The 24,932-nt window shown below is 51.2% G+C and overlaps 1 protein-coding gene and 1 long non-coding RNA gene across 5 annotated transcripts in view; one reads left to right on the top strand and one right to left on the bottom strand.

Moving 5' to 3' along the window:
* Positions 1-6,183, top strand: part of LOC116945174 (2-iminobutanoate/2-iminopropanoate deaminase-like) — a 13,097-nt gene extending 6,914 nt beyond the window's left edge. For all 4 annotated transcript variants that reach the window (XM_076068933.1, XM_032959391.2, XM_032959388.2 and 1 more), the window contains exons 3-7: positions 825-930; positions 2,187-2,241; positions 3,256-3,324; positions 4,970-5,025; positions 5,881-6,183. In XM_076068933.1, coding sequence (XP_075925048.1) covers positions 825-930; positions 2,187-2,241; positions 3,256-3,324; positions 4,970-5,025; positions 5,881-5,937 — 343 coding nt within the window. In that variant the 3' untranslated portion in view covers positions 5,938-6,183. The remainder of the gene's footprint in view (positions 1-824; positions 931-2,186; positions 2,242-3,255; positions 3,325-4,969; positions 5,026-5,880) is intronic.
* Positions 5,955-24,932, bottom strand: LOC116945173 (uncharacterized). The gene is made up of 3 exons (XR_012942623.1): positions 23,795-24,932; positions 21,284-21,331; positions 5,955-10,886 (listed from the first exon to the last, which is right to left on the bottom strand). It is a non-coding gene; the product is annotated as an uncharacterized LOC116945173 (long non-coding RNA).

The following is a 24,932-nucleotide window of genomic DNA, read 5'->3' as shown; positions in this document are numbered from 1 at the left end:
ATGACGCAGTGCGCACATGCACGAAATACAGCTGCACGTGCTTAAGGCTTTCCCAATGCATGTAATATACAGTGTGTTGAACTTCTTTCGCACCGTACGCAGCCAACCACGCTACCAGGAGATGCGATCGGCACGGTTGTATACTGCACATAACGGTATTCCAGTGATAAACCATTCCGGGTCTTAATTGATTGTTCACGCTTTCGGTGGCTTTTAGACCGCATCCATTATTTTCGTCTCCCCCCTCCTCTTTTCCGAACATAGATGGACTCGTCCTTCTGAACAAACTGCCAAATCGCTCTCCGTGGTGCTAACGTTAAAAATAACCCGCCACTTTTTTCAAAATTTTCTTGCCGTGGTTTTCACACCTGATGATGATTGCTTGTGTTGCAGTCGAAACGTCGTGATAATTGTATTGTTTTATATTTTTATTATTTTATTGTTTCCCTTCCACGTGATTTTACCGAAAGAACCAAGAATATAGTATTCCAGTGTATTTAGTCATCATCATTATGATCATCAGTCATGATCAATCCACTGCTGGCTGAAGGAAGCCCCCCTCCCCGTCGACCGTCGATCTTGCAATGCAACAATCCACCTTAGCCCCACCCCCCTCCCCCCCCCGGTGGAATTCATGGCTCCATCTCCGCGGCGGACGTGCCCCTTGTCGGGCGCCTTCCTCCTTCCGCGCCAGCAAGCGCACGCGGAGGAACGCCTTGAGCCCGGGACTCGGAAGTGGCCTAGACAATGAGAGCAGCAGAGGAAAAGGAGCGATGGCAAATGCGTGGTTGTGCTTCCCCCCTTACCCCACCCCCTAACGACAGCCAGGCGGTGCAGGCCGGCCGCACGCTCTACGTGTCCGGCCAGGTCGGGTTGGAGCCCGGGTCGGGGTTGTTGGTCCACGGCGGGACGGGCGCACAAGCACGACAGGTTCGTCACGTGTGACGTGTGTTCGTCACGTGTGACGTGTGTTCGTCACGTGTGACGTGTGTTCGTCACGTGTGACGTGTGTTCGTCACGTGTGTTCGTACGCGCTACCCACCGTCGTGATATAATCACCCGACATCTGCGTTGATGTTTCCGTAACTACATTTTACAATTAATGTAAATATATTTTTTATTGTGAACGTAATTTGAGGCGGCTCGGAGGTCAGCGGCGCTGAGCCGACGCCGCTGAGTGCCTGGGTTCGACTCCAGGTTCTCCGCTGAGCCCGTGGTTAAACCGCGATGTCAAGCGAAACGGCGAGTTTGGCGATCGATGTTTTCGGCCCGGTCACCGTTGACTGCACAAAAACTACATATGGCTTTGCAGGATGTGTGGCGAAATCCCACCTCGGTGAGCATTAGGGCTCTCCGTTCGAGTGGCGTGCGCCGAAGATGTTACTCGCTGCATTAGGGTGCATGGGAATGCATGTGTATGTTCAAATTCTTCCGCACCGCACGTAGCGTAACCGTGATAATCGGAGGTGCTGCCCCCTTGTGTGAAAAAGGTCACTTGTGAGGTGGTCTCAGAAGTAGTTCTGTAATTTCTCGTTCTGCGGGCAGCTCTGTCTAACCCGAATGGAGTCCGGTGTCGCCAAGGGCACCCTCCTGGGAAAACATACCATCAAAAGATAACAATTTCATGATATGTTTACTTAATTACACCGTTAGTCCCGACTGGACATCTGTGAAAAGAGCTTTATAGCTTATCGGATTCCTCCTGCAGCCTAAAAAAGGATTCTGATTTTGTAGCGGGTAGCGCACTGCACGCGAGTTCGATACCGTCTCACGGCCAGCATTAGTGACGATTATCTGCGCCGGCCCCTGGGCATCCCCTAGGTAGACTCAGCCTCAAGTGACCGTCTGGTGCAACGTGTAAACATCGCCACTTGGGAGACAAAGGCGTGGTTGCTGGCGACCGTTTTCGTTTTCCGTGACGGCCTTAATAGGCACTCGCCGACAGCACTTGCCCCGACGGTCCGTTAAGGCTATACGGGGGATCTGTATCGTTTGTCTTTGTGTGACATGTGTGACGTGTGTGGCGTGTGTGACGTGTGTGGCGTGCGTGACGTGCGTGACGTGCGTGACGTCTATGACGTCTGTGACGTGTGCGACGTGTGTGACGTGTGCGACGTGTGTGACGTGTGTGACGTCTGTGACGTGTGTGACGTCTGTGACGTGTGTGGCGTGTGTGACGTGCGCAGGCATTGAAGAACATTGGAATGATCCTTAAAGGCGCAAATTGCGACTACAAAAACGGTGATCACGTGTGCGGCTACGTGCAGTCCCGTTTACACCCCGAGTCATGAGCCGAGCGGCCGTGGACACGCCGCTGCACGTGGCTGCTGTCCGTAACCCAGCCCCGTGGAGGCAGCGGCGAGGGGTTGGTGGATCACCGGTGCCGTGCTATGGCCCCCCACGGGGGGATAGAGCGGCGGTCTTCATCGCAAGGCCCGCGGGTCACTGGCGGGCCCTGGTGGCCTTTCGTGCGGCCCCTGACGTGCGCCCCCCCCCCCCCCGACAATACACAAAATAAAGGGAACACACCCCCCATCATCATCATCATCTTCGTCGTGTTGCTGCCAAACCCCCAATTGTTTCAAATGTGTGGCGGCCCTCACGCTGATGATGCCTTATCCGTGAAAGTGCCCCACCCCCCTACCACCTCCTCTGAAAATAATGAAGAACACGGGGATTGAGTGTTGTCCCCTCGCACGCGTGGATTTTTCTCCGGGTCCTCCGGTCTTTCCCGCCACATTTACAAACACGCGTTCAAGAGTATTTGGCTGCTATAAATTTCCAAGTGATGGGCCACTTCGTTGAGCTATCATTTGTGGCCAGGTCGCCTCTGGAAAAGAGCTCAGTGAGGTTAACTTGGTTTAAAAAAAGTGTTTTAATCGTTTATAGAAATTACACGACGAGACAGAAAGAGGAACACCTGCATGAGAGAACAAACGCGTCTCATTGAGCGTTAGTAAAAGTAAGTGCCTGAGCTGGGCCAGGGCTCGTCATGGCTCGATGTGTGGAAGGGCAGGGGGGGGGGGGCGATTGTCAGTGGTCGAAACTCACGATGGAGTGGCAGCCAGAGGGAGGGGAACGAACCCGAGAGGGGAACGAATCCGAGAGGGGAACGTCCGACACGGAGCGACGCAAGCGGCTCGCCGGAACGGGTCCGTGCGAGACGGCGACGGCTCGGGGAAGCCTTCAGTCCAGCAGTGGATAGGGAACGTCTGCCGCCCATGATAGACCTTTGATGGCTCTTCTCGTTTGCAGTGGTCAAGACCACCGTGCTGCTTGTCGACATGAAGGACTTCTCCGCCGTAAATGAAGCCTACGCCGAGTGTGAGTGGCTGCGGTGGGGACTCGGCCACGGCCTGCGGCACGTGGCCAAACCGCCCGGAGCGCGCCCTCGCCTCGGATTTCCGAGGCTACGGAGGGCTGAGCCTGCGTGGCTGGACTCTACTTTGTTAGTATCGAAGGGGGCGCCGCGGTGGCTAGGAGATGTTAACTGCCTCGCCTGGTCTGCAGGAGGTCGGGGGTTCGATTCCAACCCTGACGCCTGCTGTATATTTGGAGTTTGCGGTGTCTCTCTCGCCGTGGTTGCGTGGATCTTTTTTCTCCGGCTCCAAACCTAGAAACATGCATCTATGTTACCCATAATAGAGGATTTTGGGTTAGATCGCGTAAATATAAAAGTGTGGTTAAACCCGCCACCACCCGACACAGCCAATTAGTAAGGTTTGTCACGTAAACGGAACATGCCAATTCGTTACCAGTACAGCACACCGGTGTTTCGCAGAGTAAATCAAGTAACGAATTGCCATGTTCTGTTTACGTGACAAACCTCACTAATCGGCTGTGTCGGGTGGTGGCAGGTTTAACGACACATTTATATTCACCCGATATAACCCAAAAACCTCTTATAGATAATATTGGTCGCGAAACCCTGCTACAACGTGTTCAATGCGTCTATATTATTTAGATTATTTTGCTGCTAGAAATGTCCACGTGATTTGTGGCCAGGTCGCTTGTGAAAAAGAAGCTCGTAGCTCAGTGGGCTTTGCCTGGTAAGATTTAAAAACAGTTAAGTTTTATTTGTATACATTTTAAACGATTTGTTTACCTTTCTTATACTTTTCACTCCTATCGTGATTTCGTATTGTTTGATGTTGTAACGTTCTGACCCCGTGCCCCGACTATACATCTGTGAAAAAGAGCTTTATAGCTCACCGGATTCCTCCTGCGGTATAAACAGAGATTCTGATTCTCCAAGGTCGTGCGGTGGCAGCGGCTTCACTGCTGCACGTAGGCTGCCTTTAATCCGGTGCTGTGGAGGCGGTAGCAGCAGCGAGGGTTGGTGAAGCTCCCTTCCCATGGGCGCCGTGGAGCTAAGCCCTGGCTTTCCAGAAGGTAGTACAGCAAATACGCGGGCTCTACCTGTCCCGTCCCTATGGGATAGAGTGTTTCCCCCTCGCACGCGTGGGGTTTTCTCCAGGTGCTCCGGTTTCCTTCCATGTGTAAACGCACATGAAATGTCCGATAACACCGCAATGCACAGAGGATCGCAGAGCTCGGGGTAATTGTTGGCGCTGGCTACTCGCCGCCGCGTGGCTGCTGCTGCTGCCTTCCGGCTCCTCGTCTGTGGTTACTCCTCCGAGTCGCCCCCCTCTCTCTCCGTCTCTCTCTCTATGAGAGCGAGGGAATCCCGTGCGGGGGGTGTAGCTGTGTTACAAGTTGACGTTATTACTGATTGTTGTTGTTACAGGGTGGGCAGCAGAATGCATTGCATCAAAATCACTTGTTGTACTGTACTATCCTCCCTCGTCCATGCTCCCCGCCTTCACCGACCGGCGCGAGGTCTGGTCAAACGACTCATCCGGCAGTGGAGTGACACGGGGGCTGTCTGCGTGAACGCGTCGTTTGTGATGTAGTTAATCTCCCTCTCTCTCTCCCTCTCTCTCCCCCCGCCGTGTGATCATGTCCCCAGTTTTCTCATCCAGATTCCCAGCTCGGGCGGCCTATCAGGTGATGGCGCTGCCCCGGGTACGTTGACAATGATGAGATACGACGTAGGTAGGCAGGCAGGCAATATTGTCTGCGTCATATACACTATGTCCCGTGTCTCACCCAAAACGTATTTTTCTTACACAATTCTTCAGCCCGACTGCCTTCCGCGATTGCGTAGTTTCAGCGGCGGCGTCGATTCAGCACGGGCAAACCGTGGACCGGGTTTTGACGCACGGCGACTCATCAGCAGTGCCAGGCTTGCTTGAACGGGTTCTCATCCGTGTTCGTACAACAACAGCGTGGAGTTACAGCGCTCATGGCCTCGTCTCTAGGCGCTGTGTACAGCCGGGGATGTTCGTTGTGTAGAGATGCGTTCAGTTGTAGGCCTCTTTGTGAGTCTGTGGGTCTCGATGTGAGTCTATGGATATTTGTGTGAGTCTATTGGTCTCTGTGTGAGTCTATGATGGGTCTCTATGTGAGTCTATGGCTCTGTCTCTGTGAGTGTATGGATATGTGTATGAATCTCTTGGTCTCTGTGTGAATCTATGATGGGTCTGTATGTGAGTCCATGGGTCTCCTATGTGAGTCTATGCATCTGTATGTGAGCCTATGGGTCTGTCTCTATGCGAGTCTGAATATTTGTGTCAGGCTATTGGTCTCTATGTGAGTCTGTAGGTGTCTATTTGAGTTCATGGGTCTCCATGTAAGTCTATGGGTCTGTCTCTATGTGAGTATGGGTCTCTATGTGAGTCTACAGGTCTCTATGTGAGTCTATGGGTCTCTTCGTTGTGAGTCTATACAATGCCATGTGGATGTATGTACTGTGGTGTCTAAATGCGACTGAATCTCAACTGAAATGACGCTGGGCTGACGGTGTTTGCGCTGTTGCAGGGAGCGAGTGTGGAAATTGAGGCAGTGGCCGTGTTGGGACCCATCTCAGAAGCCTAAACAACATCAACAACAGCAACAACAACACGTATATTTTAATGAAATCTCCAAGCCTGTACAGTCTGATTGTATCAATCAACCCGTGCCATCTGCGAGAGCCAATTGTGAGTCATTATCGCGCTTGCATGGACTTCAGTATAATTACCCCGGGATCAGTTGTGATTGAACTGCCTACGATGCCGTCCTAAGAGTAGCTGATGTAACATTTCTGTGGCCTGGCGAATAAAAGCAACGAGTGGACAGGGACGAGGGCTCTGCTGTTTCTCCATGAGGTTTTTTTTTAGGTTAGATCGCGTAAATATATTAATGTGTCGTTAAAACCCGCAACCACCCGACACAGCCAACTAGTAAGGGTTGTCACGAAAACAGAACATGCCAATTCGTCACTAGTACAGCACACTAGATCTGGCTGTGGCCTGATGAAGCTGGTTGTATTTACTGCAGGTGGTTACGTGATGACGACGACGACGATGAACCTCTCTGCTGTGACAAGACACCTCGCTTTGGTGCTACATTAGCACAAGAACAAATGTAACTTTCGACCGATGTAACTTCGACCCTGCAAATTGCCTCTATTCCGACCCCGAGCCGTGGGGCGAGACGCCTTCGTAGCTTCAATAAAACGACCTCCGTCCGTGCCACGATGTGCGATGGAAATGAGACTTTGAAAAAACACTCTTGACAATTTGTATTTTTCAGCGCATCCATACGCCGCCGCGTGATGCTGAGAGAATATCCCCCCCGCCCGCCCGCACGTCTGAGAGTGTGCAGTATTGTATCAGCTCGGTGCAAATTTATTGACGGCGGGGGGGGGAGGATAAATCGGAGGTATTACTTTAGGGGTATTCTTCCTAGAGAGTCTACAGAGTTGTTGGTGTTGACACGAGCTGTTGGCGTGTCGCAATGCAATGCAATCTAAACAAATTGTCCGGGCCTGCTGAAGACACGCGTACACACACACACTCGCATATATCGCCTAATGCGTTAAAATCTCAACTCTTAATTTCCGATCAACCACGACCTATTAATAACGATCGCCATTTAAGTTAAATTGAAGTCATATCATAAAACAATCTTTTTTTTTCTTCTATTTAAAACCGCGCGACGTACTCACGCACGGGTGCCAATCGCGGCACCGTCAGCGGACTGACTTCTCGCGAGAACGATTCCAGATCATTTCCCCGGGGGCCTCCGCTTGGGTTCCCAATTCCACCAGAGCGGTCATTCGGAGAAGGTTCCCCGCTCGCATTTTGAGCGTCGACCGTCGCACCACCGCACCTCACGTGGCGACGCAGCGGGGACAACGCCGTCCCGCAGCAACGCACACGCCACCCAAACAAATGAAATCAACAATTGGCGATTTGGCCAAACGTCTCGAGGCAGGACCCTCCCGAAAGCGGTTTTGAGACCCGATGAGGCTTTCCCTTGCGAAGTCAAGAGGTCGTCTCGGCCAGTTGTCACCGACGCGAGGACTCCCCGCATCGGTGACTTCCCACAGCTGACCTCCAGAGTTTGACTTTGCAGTCTCATTACCACCACCGGCTTTAGATCTTCCCGACCCCTTGGTAGCTGACCTCTGGGTGTCACTCCAGTGTCCAATCTCGGTAGACAACCCTCGAAAGACAAAGATCCCCCCGTATAGCCTTAACATACTGTTGGGGCAAGTGCTGTTAGCTGTTAGCGAGCACCTATGAAGGCCGGCACGGCACATGAGAGGATGGGTGGCCAGCACCAAGCCCGGACGCCTTTGTCTCCCTAGTAGCGATGTTTACACAGCGCCAGGTACTAACTTGAGGCTGAGTCAACCTTGGGGAGGGGCCCAGAACGAGTTCAGCTACTCGTCACCGGTGTTGGCCGTGAGCGGCAATCGAACTCGGGTCGCCGGGTTCGCAGCGCAGCGCGCTAACCGCTGCGCCACCGCTCGCCTCACTTCTCCTGGCCTCCTCCACCCTGCACGCATGTCCCATCCATCACAATCTCCTCTTCCTCCTGATTACATCTACGACGCTGTGGTACCACCACCTATTTCCCCACCTCCAAGATGATGACCCTATCCTCCACCCTGGACGCGTGCCCCATCCATCCATCACAACCTCCTCCTCCTGATTACGTCCGTGGAACTTTCTTGCCACGTTCTGCTACCAACTTTTGCCCTACTATATAGTTCGAGCGTCCTCCACATAGATGGACATGATTATATTTGAAAATCTATCGTTGGCGTGAGTTTGACGGCCGTTGTGTGCAGACAAAAAGGACCCCATACGTACACGTGTGATTTAGAGTCCGGGTTGATGGTCAGGATTAAGTTTGAAAAATAACAATAATAGCCATCTACAGTCCTTTATAAATCCACTGCTGGATGAAGCCCCTTGTTCCAAATCTTTCGGCCATGGAGGTTGTTTGACCATACATCACCACACTGGTCACTGCGGGTTTGGGAAGTGGTGAGCCTAGAACTAGCACCAATGTCACTCACCATGGACGTTATCTGTGGCCAGGAATCAAAATCATGTGGTCGGGTTCATAGCGCAGTGCACTAACCACGGCGCCACTACTCCCCCACATCGTTGGTTAAACTGACCAGCAGTTCAGATGCAGGGAGAGTACCCGATTTAAAAACTCAACTGGGAATGAGTATTATTGGTTCTTTCAGTAAAGTCACATTCAACGTGACTTTACCGAAAGAACCAAGAATATGAATCACTGCAGTCACGAAAGCTTTAAATCAAAATTGGGAATGAGTAGTTTGAAAAATTGCATTCAAATGACTATACCATCGATACGAATGGCTCATTACTTCTATCAGAAATGTTACATTTGATTCACTGGCATTTCACTTAAAGCTTTTGGCTGATAGGCCTCTAAGAATTGCATTATGGGTAGTCCATAGCATGGGAGACTTGGATGCGTTTCGTCTTCATAAAATCTGGCCACGGTGGCGAAATGTTAACTACCTCGCCTAGTAGGCAGGAGGTCGGGGGTTCGATCCCCACCCTGACGTCTCTCTCCCCGTGGTCGCGTGATTTTTCTACGTATCCATCCGGTTTTTGCCCTCTAAATTGAGAATCAACATCACACATTGAGAGTATTTGGCTGCTATAAATGTCCACGTGATAAGCCACTGCGTCGAGCTATCAATTTGTGGCAGCCAGGCTGCATAGCTCAGCCGGGGCCTTACTTGGTAAAATAAGCGATAGTTTAATGCACGCAATCCCGTCGGGTTTTTCTCCCCTGCTTAATGCGTGGATTGGCGAACACCATGCATAACAGGTGCTATAGGCTGCAAGAGGGGGGGGGGCTATATTGTGGGCAGCGGAGGGGAGAGGAGCAGAAATCGATTGTTGTACTGTAGCATGCTCCGACATCTGCGCTCCCACGCCTTCAACCCACAGAGACCAGTGTGGTGAAGTATGGTCACACAGCCCCCACGACCCGGCACGGCGTGGGGCGATGTCTTCATCCAGCAGTGGATTTACATACCAGCGTACCTGTCAACCCACACGGCTCACCCCGTGTTCTTGTACAGGGAAATTGAGTTTTCAGGGCCATATGGCATACAGCCGTTTCAATACGAGCAAAAAAAGTACTTGATTTGTTTGTAACTTGATTTTAAGCTTTCGTGACTGCAGGAATTACTCTTTGGTTCTTTCGGTAAAGTCACGTAGAAAGACAATACATTTAATAATCGAGTACGACGTTTCGATTGCAACACAAGCAACCGTCATCAGGTAGAACTAAATTTGAGAGAAATTTGTTTGTGTTTCTCCGTTGTGATGGGACTTTGTAGGATGGACGTTGAGATTTATAAGGGGCACGGGGTGACCAATAAGATCTGAATTTGTATGTAATAAGGTAGGGCACTGATAAGGGGTTGACAGGTATGTAAGTACCAGACTGTACGCGTTTCGCTAAAGCATCTGCTCACTCACCCATTCCTCAACGCCACACGGGGAGTCACTGCTGATGGGACGACGACGACGCCTTTACATGGAATTCACATCGCGGAGTAAATGCCTGCACGTCGACTACGGTTACTCATGACGAGCGTTCAGCATAAATGGAACACGCGAACACACAAACACACGCTGCGTGTAAAAACCGAAATTTACACTCACTAGCGTTCCAATGACGAATGTTAACAATAATCATTTCAACTTGGAACGCGCCAAATGCTACCCCCCCACACACACCGTCAGTCCCTCCAAGCTCTGCGGTCCTTTATGTATGAAGTTGTTATTTGGCCAATTAATGAGCGCTTGTGTGTAGGAGGAAACGGGAGCGCCTGGAGACTGGCTACAGTGTTTTGTATTGCTCGCTGTAAGTGCTGATGTTGGTCGCGAAGGCCGACGTGTTAAACTAAGTGCTGTTTTATCTCACTAAAACGGTTCGGATAATTAACTACGACATTTTTTTTTATTCCCAGGTGCAAGATTCTAAATTCGTCCTCCCCCCGCCCCCGCCCCCGCCGTACCCACACCGATTCAACGATTCACATTCTAATTCTATTCAAGGCGATAGGCATTTCGAGTTGGGGGCCACGTGACATAGATCTGGCCAAATGTGTGTCGTGTAACCCTCCTCCTGCGCCGCCGCCGCCGCCGCGTGACGGATCCAAACGAATCGAATCGTGGCGCGCGGGGGCTGTGCGAGCGTTTTACCGGGGAACGCTCCCCGCAACGCCTGCGACCTCGCGCTTGTGACGCGGCGAGCGACAACGGGAGGCGAAGGTTCGTGGGGAGCACGTGGCAAATACCGTCAAATCGCAGACGGTTCGTAGCAACGAGCGTTAATAAAAAAAACAGAGAGAGACGTGATCTCCTAACACGTAATTGAAAACGCAGTGGGTGTCCGTTGCGGGCAGCGATGCGGGGTCACGCCCGGCCTTCGCTTCCTTCCCCGTGCCCAGCGCCGCTCGACGTCATCCTATTCAGCGTCCGGTGCCGATGGCGCTGTGGTGGACAGAAAAATGGGGGGAGGGGAACAAACATAGGACGAAGTTGTTATTGTTGAATTATTTATTCATTTGATTGTTTGTCTTACCGAGGAAGCTTTCGCGGTTGTTGCTCTACAGATGTCCGCTGCGTTTTCGGGAGGTACCCTGTATTAGTTAGACACGGTGTCCGACGTTTCCTTCCACATTTCAGAAGCTTTTTCAGGAGGTGGCTCACTTCAGTCCCTGGAGGAAGCTGTCAGCGCGTGGATTCGGTAACAACCCGGATCCACATAGCCGCACCTCCTATGAGCAAGGTTGACTACGTACGGTGCAAAGGAAGTTCCTTCCACATTTCAGAAGCTTTTTCAGGAGGTGGCTCACTTCAGTCCCTGGAGGAAGCTGTCAGCGCGTGGATTCGGTAACAACCCGGATCCACATAGCCGCACCTCCTATGAGCAAGGTTGACTACGTACGGTGCAAAGGAAGTTCAACATACATACATACATAGCTGTGGCCCGGTATCGAACTGGAACTCAGGTGGCCGGATGCGTAGCGCAGTGTGCGCCTAGCCACGCGTAAGTACAAATACAAAGCTACCCCAAGGAGCCATGCGCACTGTTGGGGACAAGTGCTGTTGGTGAGCACCGATGGGAACACGCACGGGGCACGTGACCTCTTCAGGGATTGGAGACCCCTCGTCTCTCATCCCCCCCCGTCCCCAGGTCCGCGCGTGGCCCTGAAGTGCCACCGCTGGGATTATAGCGACTCCTCTACCTATGAAGATTCGACTGACGAACTTTCAGAGATACGAACAAACCTGGTCCGTGTGTCCAGTTGCCTGTTGGGACCGAGAGTCGTAAGTTCAACCCCCGTTAATGGTTTGCGGTGCTGGCGTTTACATTTGCAGAACGTGAAGAACCAGTGGCATCTGCATCTGAAGAACGTGAACAACCAGTGGCATCTGCATCTGAAGAACGTGAAAAACCAGTGGCATCTACATATCCAGAACGTGAAGAACCAGTGGCATCTCCATCTGCAGAACGTGAACAACCAGTGGCATCTGCATCTGCAGAACATGAACAACCAGTGGCATCTACATCTGCAGAACGTGAACAACCAGTGACATCTACATCTGCAGAACATGAAGAACCAGTGGCATCTACATCTGCAGAACATGAAGAACCAGTGGCATCTACATCTACAGAACGTGAACAACCAGTGGCATCTACATCTGCAGAACGTGAAGAACCAGTGGCATCTACATTTGCAGAACGTGAAGAACCAGTCGCATCTACATCTACAGGAGATTATACAACGTTTAAAGCCATTCCCCGTGTTTAGTGTACATGCCATAACAACGTGTTTGAAATCGAGAGGAGTAAAGTTGGACTTACGAACAAATCGACTTACGAACAGACCTCTGGAACATAACTCGTTCGTAAGTAGAGGAGTGCCTGTATAGAGGACCTCGACTCCGAGAGCACCGTGAGCCGTTTCTCGTCTTCTTTTGTGCGTCGTATTTACGGTCGCCGCCGGCTATTCATTCGCCCTGTTGTTGTTTTTGTTGTGTGCGTTTCCACCAACAGCTCTAATTTCCGAATCACGTTCCGATTCCGTCACGATTTGTATAACACATAAGTAGACTTTCGCGACCAATATTATCCAAAATAAAGGCTTTTGTTGGGGGGGGGGGGGGGGGGGGTGTTAGATCGCGTAAATATAAATGTGTTATAATAATAGTAAGGGTTTTCCCCTTTTTAATGACGCATTTTGGCGTCATCTGGTCGAGCACCAATTGGGTCGAGGCTCAAAAGAAAGCCGTCCCTTGGTGTGGACCAATCAGTTTCAAGGACAACGCAAATATTATCATAGTGTGTTTTTTGTTTGCATTTTGACTGAAGGTGTTGTGGTTAATGCAGACATTAATCATTGTAAAGAGGTTTCAGTTTTGTTTCCAGAAAAAAGGGGAAAACCATATTATTACATTTTAGTACTGGCAAAGGAGGTCTAATGATGAAGATATAAATGTGTTGTAAAAATAAATATGAAGTTGACTCAGTCTGCCCGTCATAGACAGAGAGAATACATTTTTTATGGTCTTGCTTGGGCCTGAATTTGAACGGAGACAGGAAGTCGACAGCACGGACGACGGTGAGCAGCATACGAGAATGAGCGACCTCCCACTGAGCTGCGGGCTCGATAGCGCGCAGAGACGAGTCGAGTGGGATGAGAGGGGAGAGGTAGGAGAGTGGTGGAGGGGAGTGGAGTGAGATGAGAGGGGAGAGGTAAGAGAGTGCGTGGAGGGGAGTGGAGTGAGATGAGAGGGGAGAGGTAGGAGAGTGCGTGGAGGGGAGTGGAGTGAGATGAGAGGGAGAGGTAGGAGAGTACGTGGAGGGGAGTGAGATGAGAGGGGAGAGGTAGGAGAGTGGTGGAGGGGAGTGGAGTGAGATGAGAGGTAGGAGAATGCGTGGAGGGGAGTGGAGTGAGATGAGAGGGAGAGGTAGGAGAGTGCGTGGAGGGGAGTAGAGTGAGATGAGAGGGGAGAATTAGTACAAGTGTGTGGTTTACTAGTTGGTTCGGGTTAAGGGTGTTGCGAGTTCCAATGTGTGGTTGGTTAGGGGTAGCCCTAGAAGTGTCCCGTTACCAAAGTTGTTGAGGGCCAAGGGATAGAGCTAGCACGAGTGCGTGTGGTTGCCTGAGCGGGTAGAGCGAGAGTGAAGTCCTCGCTCCGTGTAGCTCAGTGTCGCAAACTGCTTCCCCACCACCACCACGGCTCATCTCCCTGCCGCCCTCTGCCCTCTCCGTTTCGTTCCGCCGAATCGAGGGTGGGGACGAAGCGCGCGCGCGGCGACTCTTCGTGGTGGCGGTGGCGGCGGCTCCACGGACCGGCGGAGTCATCGCCGGGGGTCGTGGGGGTGGAGGGAAGGGGGTCGTGGGGGTGGAGGGAAGGGGGTCGTGACGGCGCACTCGCCTCGCGTGTCGGGTTACCCCCTTGGCGCCGTCGTCCCCCCCCCCACCACCCCCACGGCCACCCGGGTCGGGTGACGCCGCGTGCCGCGACGTCTGTCACCGTGGCGGGGTTGAGTCCCCTCCCCGCCCCCCCGTTGAGTTTGGTGGTGGTGTTGGTTGTTGAGTTTGGTGGTGGTAGTGTTGGTTGTTGAGTTTGGTGGTAGTGGTTGTTGAGTTTGGTGGTGGTGGTTGTTGAGTTTGGTGGTGGTAGTGTTGGTTGTTGAGTTTGGTGGTGGTGTTGGTTGTTGAGGTTGGTGGTGGTAGTGTTGGTTGTTGAGTTTGGTGGTAGTGGTTGTTGAGTTTGGTGGTGGTGGTGGTTGTTGAGTTTGGTGGTGGTGGTAGTGTTGGTTTTTGAGTTTGGTGGTGGTAGTGTTGGTTGTTGAGTTTGGTGGTGGTGGTGGTTGTTGAGTTTGGTGGTGGTGGTTGTTGAGTTTCGTGGTGGTGGTGGTTGTTGAGTTTGGTGGTGGTAGTGTTGGTTGTTGAGTTTGGTGGTGGTAGTGTTGGTTGTTGAGTTTGGTGGTGGTGGTTGTTGAGTTTGGTGGTGGTGGTAGTGTTGGTTGTTGAGTTTGGTGGTGGTAGTGTTGGTTGTTGAGTTTGGTGGTGGTGGTTGTTGAGTTTGGTGGTAGTGTTGGTTGTTGAGTTTGGTGGTGGTAGTGTTGGTTGTTGAGTTTGGTGGTGGTGGTGGTGGTTGTTGAGTTTGGTGGTGGTAGTGTTGGTTGTTGAGTTTGGTGGTGGTGGTTGTTGAGTTTGGTGGTGGTGGTTGTTGAGTTTGGTGGTGGTAGTGTTGGTTGTTGAGTTTGGTGGTGGTGGTGGTTGTTGAGTTTGGTGGTGGTTGAGTTTGGTGGTGGTAGTGTTGGTTGTTGAGTTTGGTGGTGGTGGTTGTTGAGTTTGGTGGTGGTAGTGTTGGTTGTTGAGTTTGGTGGTGGTGGTGGTTGTTGAGTTTGGTGGTGGTGGTTGTTGAGTTTGGTGGTGGTGGTGGTTGTTGAGTTTGGTGGTGGTAGTGTTGGTTGTTGAGTTTGGTGGTGGTGTTGGTTGTTGAGTTTGGTGGTGGTAGTGTTGGTTGTTGAGTGTGGTGGTGGTGGTGGTGGTGGCGGCGGCTGCTGAGTTGCCCGGAATGCACCGTCGATTCTCGGATTTGCAACTTTCGCAGACTCGGGGAGGGTTGAGTGGGACCGGCCGGCGTGGTTGGTAGTAGTAGTGGTGATGGTGATGATGGTGATGATACAACGGAGGAGAAGACGATGAAGAATAATCATAGTTGACACTTCTAAAGCGCCTTTCACGCGGAGGTCACGAGGCGCTGTGTAAAACACACGACAAAGACAAAGACCCCACCCCGTGTAGCCTGTAACAGGCTGTAGGGGCAAGTGCTGTTAGCGAGCAGCACCTATTAAGGCCGGCACGGCACACGAGGGGGTGGGTGGCCAGCAGCACCACGCCCGGCCGCCTTTGTCTCCCCAATGGCGATGTTTACACACCGCATCTGGTATTCATTTGAGGCCGAGTCGACCTAGGTGAGGCCCAAAACCGGTTCAGATAATCGTCACTGGTGATGGACGTGAGCGGGAATCAATCTCAGGCCACCGGGTTTGTAGCGCAGCGTAGCGCTAACCGCTACACCACCGCTCCCCACCTCCAACACATACACAGACACGCAAGCTCCCACCAAATCAGATCCAACCCCAACAATAAACGATTCAAGAAATCATAAAAACATCCCTTAAAGCGAAGTTGCGACTTTGGGCGCGATTTGAATGAAGCGGAACGAACGTCGAGTGGACGTGAATTCCACAGCGTGGGTGGCACACGGGAAGAGTCTTGGCCACCACCACCACCCACCGTCCTACAGAGACGCGACCTCGACCACACAGAGGACTCGCCTCCGAGGATCGCAGTTCCCTTGCTGGAGCACGTGCATGAGGGTCATATACAGGACCTTCACGTGTCGTGTGCATTGCCCATCACGACTTCTCATTTGTACCGAGTTTCGTCTCGTTTATTTTGTGTCCGTCTCGTCCGTACCGTACCGCCCGTCTCGCCATCGTCTGTGCTGCGCGCTCCGTTTGCTCCGTCTCAGTTGTCCCGACCGTTGTTCAAAAGCGACCGCGTTTGCATTGCGATTCGCGTCGACCCGAAATAATTCCACGCGTGGGTTTTGCTCGTTGGAGTAATTACACCGCGAGAGGAAGCCTTCATCCAGCAGTGGATTGGCCACGCACGCTGATGATGATGATAGCTTTGACAAACACACACAGTCACTATTCGATGCACGCACCACACGCGTGATAATCTATTTGTTTTCACAGATTCATCGCCTACCTCCCCAACTCGTATCGACAAAGGCGGGGTGGTGGACTCCCTCTTCCCTCCCCCTCCGTTCCCCCGCTTGCACCCCCTCCCTCCGCAATGCCCCCCGCAGAGACCAAATAATTGAATTAATTTAAGGCATCTGCGGGGGTATTGAGGCACGTTGTGACTTGCCCAGGGACAACTTGTTTTATACCACCGTCTGTAGGCTTAGCGGGGGGATTGGGAATGCAATACTCAATGTTCCACGTTGTGTGGCGGGCCCACAGCGCGTCTTGTTTTCTAGATAAACTGCCCCCTATCACCCCCCCCCCCCCGGCCATAGCAATGTGGAATTTCCCCCAACCGGCTCGGAAACGGAAGGTGAGCGCTCGTTTTGAGTAGGGAGCATACTGTCGAAATGTGTTACTCTAGCTCAGTGCTTGAGTTAGCCACCACCACCATCACCATCAGCCATGGTCAATCCACTGCTGGATGAAAAAGACCTTCCCTACCCGACGCTGCGACGTAACAGTCCGCCCAGCTGCTTGCACGCGAGCTGATTGTTTGGCTCCATCTCCTTGGTAGCCGCAGTGTTGGTGGAGTCAAGCTGCAGAGTTTACTCGATGAACAACTACCTCGCCTGGGATGCAGGAGGTCGTCGGTTGGATCCCGGCCCTGCTCTATATTTGGAGTCTGCATGTCTCTCTCTCTCCCCCCGTGGTCGCGTGAATTTTTCTCCGGGTCCTCTGGTTTTCCCCTCCGAATTTAGAATCAACATCACTCGTTTTTAGAGTATTTGGCTCCGATGAATTTCCACGTGATAAGCCACTTCGTTGAGCTATCATTTGTGATAGCCAGGTAAGTCCCACTGAGCTACTATACAACTCAGTGGGACTTACCTGGTAAAATAAAAAAATAGTTTAATAGTTTAAGAAAATAATTAATTGGAGACGGCAATTCAGAGGAATAAACTGGGATGCAGTTGGCATCGGGGAGGGTGAGATAAAGCGAGAACTCTGAAGAGTTGCAACATTCTCGACCGCGGAGGGGCGAACGTTAGCGGCAATTGTGGAGCAGTGGGATTCCTAGTCTATCCAGAAATGAGAGGCTGAGTGAGTTGCGTACTGTAGCTGGCGTGTGTGTCTCTCTCTACCTGACCGCGTCCTTTCTCAATGCCGACGGCAATCGAGGCATTCCCCGCACCACGCAGCTCTCTATTCGTGATATTTACTCAAGATCTGTTCCCCAGTTTCGTCCGGATTGTACACATTGCCCATGCAACTCGATTCGCTGTCGTCCTCGGCTTCCTGTGGTAACGTCTAATGTCTCCAGTCGAAAGATAATTCACATTCAGTCTCTTATTGTCTCCTGACACGGCCGAGAAATCCAACTTCTCCTTTCACGAATTATTCTAAAAAAAAAGTGTTTCTATCTATAGAATGAATAACCACTGACCCACACTGATCGCCTTGGTGAAGTATGGTAAAAAAAATAACCGCCCCATGAATCTGCGTGTGCTTGGAGGGAGGCTCTCATCCAGCAGTGGATTGCCCTAAGAGCTGACACACGTTCGGTGGAAGTTATTGGAATCGACACCGTGGCTCTTCCCCCATCGACAATCCGCAGTGTTTGTAACGGATGCTTAGCAGAGGCGCATTCTTTCAGCCATAAATCCCAGCGTCGGTTGCTGGGATACTGCGTGGCAACAGAAGTAACCCGAAGCTGAAAAACTATCTGTAAATGACTCAGCTAGGATTAGGCTACTAAACTATATACAAAAAAACTATGAACTTAACGATGTTTTATTTTTTACCAGGTAATGCCCTCTGAGCTACATAGCTATTTTTCCAGAAGCGACCTGGCTACAAATGATAGCTCACCAAAGTGGCTTATCACGTGGACATCTATAGCGGCCAAATACTCGAAACGCGTGATGTTGATTCTGCATGTGGTGGAAAACCGGCGGACCCGGAGAAAAATCCACGCGACCACGGGGAGAGCGAACACCGCAAACCCCAAATATACAACATGTATCGCCAGGGTCGGGATCGAACCTACGACCTCCTGTATACCGGGCGAGAGAGTTTACATCTCCTAGCCACGGTAGCGCCTCCGCCACTAAAACCGCAGCAGCAGCAGCAACTTCGGCCCCAACCGCGACAGCTTGGCAGGACCCTCGCGAGGCTCGGTGGGTGAACGAAGCGTGGCCTCGTGCTTTCTCGTCGGGTGGCTCGCGATGTGGATGCAGAGCATCGACGACTAATGTCGCATTCGAGCCAAGACAACTGCGTCAGGAGAAGCAGTGGCGGTTGTCACCATCACCGTCATCATCGCTGCGATGTCTCTCCTTCGTGTTTGTGGATCGGGCATTGCGTCGTTCGTTACACGTCGCACTCCGGTCTCCGTTCTGGATGAACACAGTGGCCAACACCACTGCTGGACAGTTTTGAATGTTCCATTTGTGCATCGGGGGTTATCCGCATCTGCTCCTGCCGTGGGTTTGTGCGGTGGATGCGGTTCAACAAGCCGGGTAATAACAACAATAAATAACAATAATGAATAACAATAACGAATAACAATAATAAATAACAACAATAAATAACAATAATAACAATAATAAATAAAAATAATAATAAATAACAATAACAAATTATAATGAATAACAATAATAAATAACAACAAAAAAATAACAATAATAAATAACAATGATAAATTACAATCATGAATGACAATAATAAATAACAATAATAAATCATAATAATAAAAAATAACAATCATAAATAAGCAAACGAATGTGTTCATGAATAAATAGACTCGCGATCCGGCTCAGATACGGGACGTTACAACCGATGCTCCGTTGATACAAATAAATTCTACCTACGTGACTTTACCGAAAGAAGCAGAGAGTATGGATTCCTGCAGTCACGAAAGCCTCAAATCAAGATTAAATAATTTCAGCTTCGGTGCGATGTTCTGTATGGGGGGGGGGGGGGGCTGGTGGTGGCACGGTGCTTAGCGCACTTTGCCATGAACCCAAACGATCTGAGTACGATTCCCGGTAACGCCAAAACATCAGTGGCACGAGCGATGTCTGAATCGTTGCTGGGCACCCCTGCCCCCCCCCCACCGCCTCTCCACTTGACCGACCCGTACTGACCAGCGTGGTGAAGTATGGTCAACCAAGCTCAATGACTGCCATACAGAGTGATACAAGGTCATGGTGCACGTTCGGTGTTGGACCGTAAAAGCTCGGCGCTGGGTGCTATGTGCAGGGTGCTATGTTCTATATACTATGTGCAGGGTGCTATGTGCAGCGTGCTATGTTCTATATACTATGTGCAGGGTGCTATGTGCAGGGTGCTATGTTCTATATACTATGTACAGGGTGCAATGTGCAGGGTGCTCCTGTGTGCTATGTGCAGGGTGCTACTGTGTGCTCTGTGCAGGGTGCTATGTGCAGGGTGCTCATGTGTGCTATGTGCAGGGTGCTACTGTGTGCTATGTGCAGGGTGCTATGTGCAGGGTGCTCCTGTGTGCTATACGCAGGGTGCTACTGTGTGCTATGTGCAGGGTGCTACTGTGTGCTATGAACAGGGTGCTACTGTGTGCTATATGCAGGGTGCTACTGTGTGCTATATGCAGGGTGCTACTGTGTGCTATGAGCAGGGTGCTACTGTGTGCTATATGCAGGGTGCTACTGCGTGCTATGTGCAGGGTGCTACTGTGTGCTATGTGCAGGGTGCTATGTGCAGGGTGCTACTGTGTGCTATATGCAGGGTGCTACTGTGCTATGAGCAGTGTGCTACTGTGTGCTATATGCAGGGTGCTACTGCGTGCTATGTGCAGGGTGCTACTGTGTGCTATATGCAGGGTGCTCCTGTGTGCTATGTGCAGGGTGCTACTGTGTGCTATATGCAGAGTGCTACTGCGTGCTATGTGCAGGGTGCTACTGCGTGCTGTATGCAGGGTGCTCCTGTGTGCTATGTGCAGGGTGCTACTGTGTGCTATGAGCAGGGTGCTATGTGCAGGGTGCTACTGTGTGCTATGAGCAGGGTGCTACTGTGTGCTATGTGCAGGGTGCTATGAGCAGGGTGCTATGTGCAGGGTGCTCCTGTGTGCTATGTGCAGGGTGCTCCTGTGTGCTAGGTGCAGGATGCTATGTGCAGGGTGCTACTGTGTGCTATGAGCAGGGTGCTACTGTGTGCTATGTGCAGGGTGCTATGTGCAGGGTGCTCATGTGTGCTATGTGCAGGGTGCTACTGTGTGCTATGTGCAGGGTGCTCATGTGTGCTATGTGCAGGGTGCTACTGTCTTCTATGTGCAGGGTGCTATATGCAGGGTGCTACTGTGTGCTATGTGCAGGGTGCTACTGTGTGCTATGTGCAGGGTGCTCCTGTGTGCTATGTGCAGGGTGCTACTGTGTGCTATGTGAAGGGTGCTATATGCAGGGTGCTCCTCTGTGCTATGTGCAGGGTGCTCCTGTGTGCTATGTGCAGGGTGCTACTGTGTGCTATGTGCAGGGTGCTATATGCAGGGTGCTCCTGTGTGCTATGTGCAGGGTGCTCCTGTGTGCTATGTGCAGGGTGCTACGTGCAGGGTGCTATTGTGTGCTATGTGCAGGGTGCTACTGTGTGCTTTGTGCAGGGTGCTCCTGTGTTCTATGTGCAGGGTGCTATATGCAGGGTGCTCCTGTGTGCTATGTGCAGGGTGCTATGTGCAGGGTGCTACTGTGTGCTATGAGCAGGGTGCTCCTGTGTGCTATGTGCAAGGTGCTCCTGTGTGCTATGTGCAGGGTGCTATGTGCAGGGTGCTATGTGCAGGGTGCTACTGTGTGCTATGAGCAGGGTGCTCCTGTGTTCTATGTGCAGGATGCTCCTGTGTGATATGTGCAGGGTGCTATGTGCAGGGTGCTACTGTGTGCTATGTGCAGGGTGCTATGAGGAGCGTGCTACTGTGTGCTATGTGCAAGGTGCTACTGTGTGCTATGTGCAGGGTGCTATGAGCAGGGTGCTATGTGCAGGGTGCTCCTGTGTGCTATGTGCAGGGTGCTATGTGCAGGGTGCTACTGTGTGCTATGTGCAGGGTGCTACTGTGTGCATGAGTCAGCGTCCTCACCTGAATTGTTCCCATCGCCGGCTGTCACCACCTCTCCATCCGTCGCATCTGTAGCGGAGAGACAGAGACACAGCAACTTTTACCATAGAGACACAGCAACGTTTACCATAGCCACAGAAACTTTTACCATAGAGACACAGCAACTTTACCATAGAGACACACAGCAAGTTTTACCATAGAGATACACCACGTTTACCATAGAGACACACAGCAACTTTTACCATAGAGATACAGCAACTTTTACCATAGAGACACACCACGTTTACCATAGAGACACAGCAACTTTTACCATAGACACAGCAACTTGTACCATTGCGACACAGCAACTTTTACCATAGAGACACAGCAACTTTTACCATAGACACAGCAACTTTTACCAGAGAGACACAGTAAGTTGTACCATAGACACAGCAACTTTTATCATAGAGACACAGCAACTTTTACCATAGAGACAGACCACGTTTACCATAGAGACACAGCAACGTTCACCATAGACGCAGCACGTTTACCATAGAGACACACAACAACTTTTACCATAGAGACACAGCACGTTTACCATAGAGACACACAACAACTTTTACCATAGAGACACAGCACGTTTACCATAGAGACACACAACAACTTTTACCGTAGAGACACAGCAACTTTTACCATAGATACAGACCACGTTTACCATAGAGACACTGCAACGTTTACCATAGACGCAGCACGTTTACCATAGAGACACACAGCAACTTTTACCATAGAGACACAGCAACTTTTACCGTAGAGACACAGCGACTTTTACCATAGAGACACGGCAACTTTTACCCTAGAGACACAGCGACTTTTACCATAACTGATACACAACATTTCTACCACAGTAGCTGCAACCCTATTCATGTTGGCCATGGTAGTAGCTACAGCTATGCATTATAACTCTTCTCTTGGGCATGGCCGTCGCTGTAGCTATGACCGTTAGCTATGGCAAGAGCTGTCGCCATGCATATTTGCTATGTTAGTCGCTTTAGCTATGCATGTTGGTTATAGCAGTGTGTATAGATGTTCACGTCAGCTATGGCAATATCTCTTGCTATGTATGATGGCTATGGTAGGAGCTGTAGCTATGAATATTAGCGATGGTAGTGTCTATAGCTATGCACGCTGGTTACGGAAATTGCTGTAGCCACCAACATTGGCTATCGTAGTGTCTATAGCCATCTGTGGTGCAGGCTATGATGGCAGCTATGCATGTATGCATGTACGCGTGTTGAACTTCTTTCGCACCGTACGTAGCCAACCGCGCTAATCGGAGGTGCGGCGGGCGGGGAAGGGACATCGAGGCTGTACACAGCGAGAGACGTTCTACAAGACGTGAGAACACAGCGAGAGACGTTCTACAAGACGTGAGAACACACAGCGAGAGACGTTCTACAAGACGTGAGAACACACAGCGAGAGACGTTTTACAAGACGTGAGAACGCACAGCGAGAGACGTTCTACAAGACGTGAGAACACACAGCGAGGGACGTTCTACAAGACGTGAGAACACACAGCGAGAGACGTTCTACAAGACGTGAGAACACACGGCGAGAGACGTTCTACAAGACGTGAGAACGCACAGCGAGAGACGTTCTACAAGACGTGAGAACACACAGCGAGAGACGTTCTCCAAGACGTGAGGACACACAGCGAGAGACGTTCTACAAGACGTGAGAACACACAGCGAGAGACGTTCTCCAAGACGTGAGAACACACAGCGAGAGACGTTCTCCAAGACGTGAGAACACACAGCGAGAGACGTTCTACAAGACGTGAGAACACACAGCGAGAGACGTTCTCCAAGACGTGAGAAGACACAGCGAGAGACGTTTTACAAGACGTGAGAACACAGCGAGAGACGTTCTACAAGACGTGAGAACACACAGCGAGAGACGTTCTACAAGACGTGAGAACACACAGCGAGAGACGTTCTACAAGACGTGAGAACACAGCGAGAGACGTTCTACAAGACGTGAGAACACACAGCGAGAGACGTTCTACAAGACGTGAGAACACACAGCGAGAGACGTTCTACAAGACGTGAGAACACAGCGAGAGACGTTTCTTCAAGACGTGAGAAAACAGCGAGAGACGTTCTACAAGACGTGAGAACACACAGCGAGAGATGTTCTACAAGACGTGAGAACGCAGAGCGAGAGACGTTCTACAAGACGTGAGAACACACAGCGAGAGACGTTCTCCAAGAGGTGAGAACACACAGCGAGAGACGTTCTACAAGGCGTGAGAACACATAGCGAGAGACGTTCTACAAGACGTGAGAACACACAGCGAGAGACGTTCTACAAGACGTGAGAACACACAGCGAGAGACGTTTCTTCAAGACGTGAGAACACAGCGAGAGACGTTTCTTCAAGACGTGAGAACACAGCGAGAGACGTTCTCCAAGACGTGAGAACACACAGCGAGAGACGTTCTACAACACGTGAGAACACACAGCGAGTTTGTCATCTCTGGGACTCAGGGACTCGCCTTTCTCGTGCTCCTCACGACGGCTCTGGCTGCAGCCCTCTCCGTTCTCCTGCGCGCCGGCGACTCGGGTCGACTTGCTGCTCGCACAGCCCATGACGACGACGACGAGGAGGAGGAGGACGACGCTGATGTTGCTGCTGCTACCTCTGTGCGGATGCCCTCTCTGGGTCGCTGCCCTCGCAACGTCTCGCCGCCAAAGTCGCCTCGAGAAGGGGCCCCGACTCCACGGGTGGGAGCGCCTCCTGTGAGAAGGCGGCGATGATGATGATGATGCTGCTCGTTCTGTCGACTACACGAGGAGGCGTCCGACTTCCCGGAGGAAACCTCTCTCTGTCTCTCTCTGTCTCTCTCTCTCTGTCTGTCTCTCCCTGTCTCTCTCTGTCTCTCTCTCTCTGTCTCTCTCTGTCTCTCTATCTGTCTCTGTCTCTCTCTGTCTCTCTTTCTCTGTCTCTCTCTCTCTCCCTGTCTCTTTCTCTGTCTCTCTCTTTCTGTCTCTCTCTGTCTCTCTTTCTCTGTCTCTGTCTCTCTCTCCCTGTCTCTTTCTCTGTCTCTCTCTTTCTGTCTCTCTCTGTCTGTCTCTCCCTCTCTCTCTCTCTGTCTCTCTCTGTCTCTCTCTCTCTCTCTGTCTCTGTCTCTCTCTGTCTCTCTCTGTCTGTCTCTCCCTGTCTCTCTCTCTGTCTCTGTCTGTCTCTCTCTCTGTCTCTGTCTCTCTCTGTCTCTCTCTGTCTCTCTCGCTATGTCTATACCGCAACGAGATGCCGCTCTTCACTAATTTACGACGATTTGTGTTGCTGTTGTTGGAATTTCCAGGAGAATGGAACGATGTCACGCAAACGTCGACAGCAGGATGCTGTGTATGTTTTTTCGTCTCAGTAATTTGCAAATTTTATATCCAATTATCTCTCTAATTGTACATATATATCTCTCTAAATCACTCTAATCAGCTATATGTCCCCTCTGATGATCTACGAGAGAGAGGGAGAGAGAGAAGCTGTTTCCACGAAACGTGAGCGAATTATTCTGAGCTGCGCCACTTGGCGATGGCTGATCGTGCTCGCTTCCTCTCCTCCACTACCTCTTCTGGGCTGCTCTGCAAAAACAAAACTCTTTCTCGCTCTCTCCTTTTCTCTGCGCCCCC

The sequence above is a fragment of the Petromyzon marinus genome, chromosome 23 (genome assembly GCF_048934315.1).
Source record: "Petromyzon marinus isolate PM22_M1 ecotype Great Lakes invasive population chromosome 23, UKy_Petmar_22M1.pri1.0, whole genome shotgun sequence".
NCBI classification, from domain to species: domain Eukaryota; kingdom Metazoa; phylum Chordata; class Hyperoartia; order Petromyzontiformes; family Petromyzontidae; genus Petromyzon; species Petromyzon marinus.
The sequence above is the reverse complement of the archived record's forward strand: the minus strand, read 5'-3'. Positions and strand labels throughout refer to the sequence as shown.